Source organism: Salvelinus alpinus, chromosome 7 (genome assembly GCF_045679555.1).
Source record: "Salvelinus alpinus chromosome 7, SLU_Salpinus.1, whole genome shotgun sequence".
Lineage (NCBI taxonomy): Eukaryota > Metazoa > Chordata > Actinopteri > Salmoniformes > Salmonidae > Salvelinus > Salvelinus alpinus.
Genome location: NC_092092.1, coordinates 13,977,253 through 13,983,252, shown reverse-complemented (window position 1 = coordinate 13,983,252; position 6,000 = coordinate 13,977,253). Strand labels below are relative to the sequence as shown.

The following is a 6,000-nucleotide window of genomic DNA, read 5'->3' as shown; positions in this document are numbered from 1 at the left end:
CGGTGCCCCTGTATATAGTCTCGTTATTTTTATTGTGTTACTTTTTATTATTACTTTGTATTTTAGTCTACTTGGTAAATATGTTCTTCTTCTTGAACTGCACTGTTGGTTAAGGGCTTGTCAGTCAGCATTTCACGGTAAGGTCTACTACACCTGTTGTATTCAGCATTTCACGGTAAAGTTTACACCTGTTGTATTCGGCGCATGTGACAAAGTTTGATTTGATTACATTCATTTTAATAGGATTCTTGAAATATTTTATTTTCACTGTGTGTTTCAAATATGAGTTTACCTTAAATAAGGACCACATCAAGCCTTTGACTACACAACTTGTTGGTTGCATTTGCTGTTTCAGACTATTTTGTGTCCAATAGAAATGAATGGTAAATAATGTATTGTGTCATTTCTGAGTCACTCTTATTGTAAATAAGAATAGAATACATTTATAAACACTTCTACATTAATGTGGACGCTACCTTGATTACAGATAATCCTGAATTAATCGTGAATAATGATGAGTGTGAAAGTTGCTGATGCACAAATATCATAATATTCAAATATCTCTTTCTCTCTCTCTTTCTCTCTCTCTCTTTCTCTCCCCCCATCTAGAATAATGTCATAGCAGAGAGCAGTTTGTTAGCCCAGCAGGGTCCAGGGAAGCGGAGAGGACCAGAGACCCAGTCAGCCCAGTGGCCTGCTGCCCTCCCCTGGGCCCAGAGTCAGGCTACTGGAGGCAGCTTGCAGAGAGACAGGCCCGGGGCCTTCCTCCTGGACCTCCACAACTTCCCTGACCTCTCCAAGGCTGATATAAACAGACAGAACCCCAATATACAGGTAACACTGTCTCTCCTTGTAAACAGACAGGTAACAGTGGCCCTCCTTGTAAACAGACAGGTAACACTGTCTCTCCTTGTAAACAGACAGGTAACAGTGTCTCTCCTTGTAAACAGACAGGTAACACTGTCTCTCCTTGTAAACAGACAGGTAACACTGTCTCTCCTTGTAAACAGACAGGTAACAGTGGCCCTCCTTGTAAACAGACAGGTAACACTGTCCCTCCTTGTAAACAGACAGGTAACACTGTCCCTCCTTGTAAACAGACAGGTAACACTGTCTCTCCTTGTAAACAGACAGGTAACAGTGGCCCTCCTTGTAAACAGACAGGTAACACTGTCCCTCCTTGTAAACAGACAGGTAACACTGTCCCTCCTTGTAAACAGACAGGTAACAGTGACCCTCCTTGTAAACAGACAGGTAACAGTGACCCTCCTTGTAAACAGACAGGTAACACTGTCCCTCCTTGTAAACAGACAGGTAACACTGTCTCTCCTTGTAAACAGACAGGTAACACTGTCTCTCCTTGTAAACAGACAGGTAACACTGTCTCTCCTTGTAAACAGACAGGTAACACTGTCTCTCCTTGTAAACAGACAGGTAACACTGTCTCTCCTTGTAAACAGACAGGTAACAGTGTCTCTCCTTGTAAACAGACAGGTAACACTGTCTCTCCTTGTAAACAGACAGGTAACACTGTCTCTCCTTGTAAACAGACAGGTAACACTGTCCCTCCTTGTAAACAGACAGGTAACACTGTCTCCCCTTGTAAACAGACAGGTAACACTGTCTCTCCTTGTAAACAGACAGGTAACACGGTCTCCCCTTGTAAACAGACAGGTAACACTGTCTCTCCTTGTAAACAGACAGGTAACACTGTCTCCCCTTGTAAACAGACAGGTAACACTGTCCTTCCTTGTAAACAGAGGCAGGAATAACAAACAGGAAGAGGCAGGATACCCTGGTGCACATCACTACCCTCTCTCTCAACAATTCAATTTCATTCAAAGAGCTTTATTGGCATGGGAAACATATGTTTACATTGCCAAAGTATATACAGTGTTGTAACGATGTGCAAATATTTAAAGTACAAAAAGGGAAAATAAATAAACATAAATATAAACTCAGCAAAAATGAAACCCTTTTTCAGGACCCTGTCTTTCAAAGATAATTCGTACAAATCCAAATAACTTCACAGATCTTCATTGTAAAGAGTTTAAACACCGTTTCCCATGCGTGTTCAATGAACCATAAACAATTAATGAACATGCACCTGTGGAACGGTCGTTAAGACACTGACAGCTTACAGACGGTAGGCAATTAAGGTCACAGTTATGAAAACTTAGGACACTAATTTCTACTGACTCTGAAAAACACCAAAAGAAAGATGCCCAGGGTCCGTGCTCATCTGCGTGAACGTGCCTTAGGCATGCTGCAAGGAGGCATGAGGACTAGAGATGTGGCCAGGGCAATAAATTGCAATGTCTGTATGTTGAGAAGCCTAAGACAGCGCTCCAGGGAGACAGGACGGACAACTTATCGTCCTCGCAGTGGCAGACCACGTGTAACAACACCTGCACAGGATCGGTACATCCGAACATCACACCTGCAGGACAGGTACAGGATGGCAACAACAACTGCCCGAGTTACACCAGGAATGCACAATCCCTCCATCAGTGCTCAGACTGTCCGCAATAGATTGAGAGAGGTTTACAGTTGACCAGGGCAGAAATTTGACGAACTGACTTGTTGGAAAGGTGGCATCCTATCACGGTGCCACGTCGATCGTCACTGAGTTCTTCAGAACGGGCCATTTTCCTGCCAATGTTTGTCTATGGAGATTGCATGGCTGTTTGCTCGATTTTATACACCTGTCAGCAACGGGTGTGGCTGAAACAGCCAAATCAACTAATTTGAAGGGGCGGCCACATACTTTTGTGTGTGTGTATGTGTTGAAATGGAACCAAATGATCTGTTTCTGTCTTCAGTCCTTTTTAAATAGGATAGATGGGTTATGTGGGCTACGGTATTGGTCCAATGTGATAGTCTGTCTATAACTTTACTATTCCTTTTTTAGAGTTTTTAGAGAAATTAATCAAATTGGAAAAGGAGCTATTATCAGGCTGGCTAATATGATGCATTAACCCTCCTGCACTCGGCTCGGCCCCACCTACTCGGCCAATCAGGAGCCGCTACTGAGGGGGGGGGGGGGGGGGGCAAATTGACAAGGAAGCTAACCTCCCCTTTTACAAGCCTGAGATACCAGACCAGTGAGTCACGAGGGTCACTTGAAAACGAGAGGAATGAGCCAATGAGTCAGGACTATACCAAGCTTGTAGGCTCAGTGGGACTGCTCAAGGAGTTGACCTTTTCACTCTTGATTTGTATTTTATTCTTCAACACTAGACCAGGCTGACTGCTGTTTTGTGTCTGGAATATAACAGGCTGGACAGACTGAAGTTCTGTGTTTGGAAAATAACAGGCTGGGCTAGACAGACTGGTGTTTTGTGTATGGAATATAACTTCTCTAGGGTAGGAGCAGTATTTTGACATCCGGATGAAAAGCGTGCCCAAAGTAAACTGCCTGTTACTCAGGCCCAGAAGCTAGGATATGCATATAATTGGTAGCTTTGGATAGAAAACACTCTGAAGTTTCCAGAACTGTTACAGTAATGTCTGTGAGTATAACATAACTGATATCGTAGGCGAAAACCTGAAAAAAATCCATCCAGGAAGAGGGATATTTTATATATATATATATATATATTTTTTTTTCTTCATGTTTGTAGTTTTCCATAGACTGCCTATACAGATTCCAATGACTTAGGACTCAAATTGCACTTCCAATGGCTTCCACTAGATGTCAACAGTCTTTAGAAATTATTTCAGGCTTGTATTCTGAAAATTGAGGGAGTAAGACCAGTCTGAATGAGTGGACACTGCAGTGTCCCAGAGGTTTTTCATGTGTGCGACCAGGAGCATGCCTTTCTTGTTTTCCTTTTATATTGACAAAGCTTTTGTCCTGTTTAAATGCTATTGATTATTATGACTAAAAACAACCTGAGGATTGATTATAAACATCGTTTGACATGTTTCTACGAACTTTACTGATACTTTTCGGATTTTTCATCTGCTTGTTGTGACTGCCTTTGAGCCTGTGGATTACTGAACAAAACGCGCAAACAAAACTGAGGTTTTTGGATATAAAGAGGGACTTTATCGAACAAAACGAACATTTATTGAGTAAATGGGAGTCTTGTGAGTGCAACCATATGAAGATCATCAAAGGTAAGTGATTCATTTTATCGCTATTTCTGACTTTTGTGACTACAACTACTTGGCTGGTAACTGTTTGTAATGATTTGTCTGCTGGGCGCTGTCCTCAAATAATCGCATGGTTTGCTTTCGCCGTAAAGCCTTTTTGAAATCTGACACAGCGGCTGGATTAACAAGAAATTCCTCTTTTAAGCCGATGTATAACAATTGTATGTTTTATGAATTTGTAATGTGAGTATATCTGTTTTTGAATTTGGCGCTCTGCAATTTCACTGGATGTTGGTCAGGTGGGACGCTACTGTCCCACGTACCCTAGAGAGGATAACAGGCTGGATGGTAACACATGAGAGGTAAACAATGCATCAAATTCTTGACAATGTACAATTGTATCAAGACTGATTTCATGTCTAAATCAAGTCGCAGCTATAAAAGTTATTTTTAATGTTAGATTTGAGAGAATGTTGTTGCCCTCCCAACACACACACACACACACACACACACACACACACACACACACACACACACACACACACACACACACACACACACACACACACACACACACACACACACACACACACACACACACACACTCCAGACAGACACTTACCTTCGACCCTGCTCCTCCCTCTCCTCCTCTCTCTCTCCTCCCTCTCCCTCTCCTCCTCCCCCTCCCCTCCAGGTGACCATAGAGGTGGTGGACGATCTAGAAGGGGCGGAGCATGAGAAAGACCTGAAGATGGAGAACAAACCAGGTTTGGCCGTTCCCAACCGGAGAAACTGGTGGCAAATCACCTCCTCCTCTTCATCCTCCTCCTCTTCGGTCTTGACCCCACGTCGACCCAAGGAGCAGCAGCCCACCTACAGAGGAGGAGTAGAACGTGGCAGTAACACAGAGGATAGTAACTTCCTGAAACCACGGGGGGACTGGGAGAGGAGAGGAGGCGCAGGAGGAGGAAGTGTCAGCAAGGCTCAGGCTGAATATGGTGAGTGTAGTGTGAGGGGGACTGACGGCAAGAGGACGTGTGTTTGTTAAGGGCTGTGTGTTTGTTAGGGGTTGTGTGTGTGTGTGTTCTAAGCGTGCAAGCGTGTTTGACACAGGAAGCGGGTGAATGATTGAAGCCTTAAATCAATCAAATGTATTTATAAAGCCCTTTTTAGACCAGCAGATGCCACAAAGTGCTTATACAGAAACCCAGCCTAAAACCACAAACAGCAAGCAATGCAGATGTAGAAGCACGGTGGCTAGGAAAAACTCCCATGAAAGGCCAAAACCTAGGAAGAAACCTAGAGAGGAACCAGGCTATGAGGGGTGGCCAGTCCTCTTCTGGCTGTGCCGGGTGGAGATTATAACAGAACATGGCCAAGATGTTCAAATGTTCATAGATGACCAGCAGGGTCAAATGAAACACTCTTCAGTTTCATCAGATGGATTTGTCCATTGTGTGTGTGCGTGACAGATTAGACGCCTCTCGAACATCAAAGTCCCCCTACAGGAACAGGGCCAAGTCAGGACTGCTTCCCAAATGGCACCCTATTCCCTATATAGTGCAGTACCCAGCTAGCACATAATGTTCTGAGGACCATATGTTTCTTAGAGCTTGGTTTGTCCTATGATTGTTTTGCATACAACCTTCCCACAACGTTCGGGGGAATGGTGCCGGATAGTTGCTCGGCTTTGAAAAATTCTCAGCACATTTTAAGGTACTTTTATTTACTTGGTATTTCATTACTTTAACAGAACGTTTCTGAACGTTTGACCATAGTTTATTTAATTAAATTTTTGGTAATGTTCTAGGAACGTTCTCCAACTGGTTTGACGTTGGGAATGTTCTCCAACTGGTTTGACATTGGGAACATTCTCCAACTGGTTTGACATTGGGAACGTTC

General features: G+C 43.4%; 1 protein-coding gene across 1 annotated transcript in view; it reads left to right on the top strand.

The window, feature by feature from the left end:
- Nucleotides 1-6,000, top strand: part of LOC139580496 (isthmin-1-like) — a 39,810-nt gene that overhangs the window by 12,109 nt on the left and 21,701 nt on the right. The window contains exons 2-3 of the mRNA XM_071409240.1: nucleotides 610-834; nucleotides 4,793-5,096. Coding sequence (XP_071265341.1) covers nucleotides 610-834; nucleotides 4,793-5,096 — 529 coding nt within the window. The remainder of the gene's footprint in view (nucleotides 1-609; nucleotides 835-4,792; nucleotides 5,097-6,000) is intronic.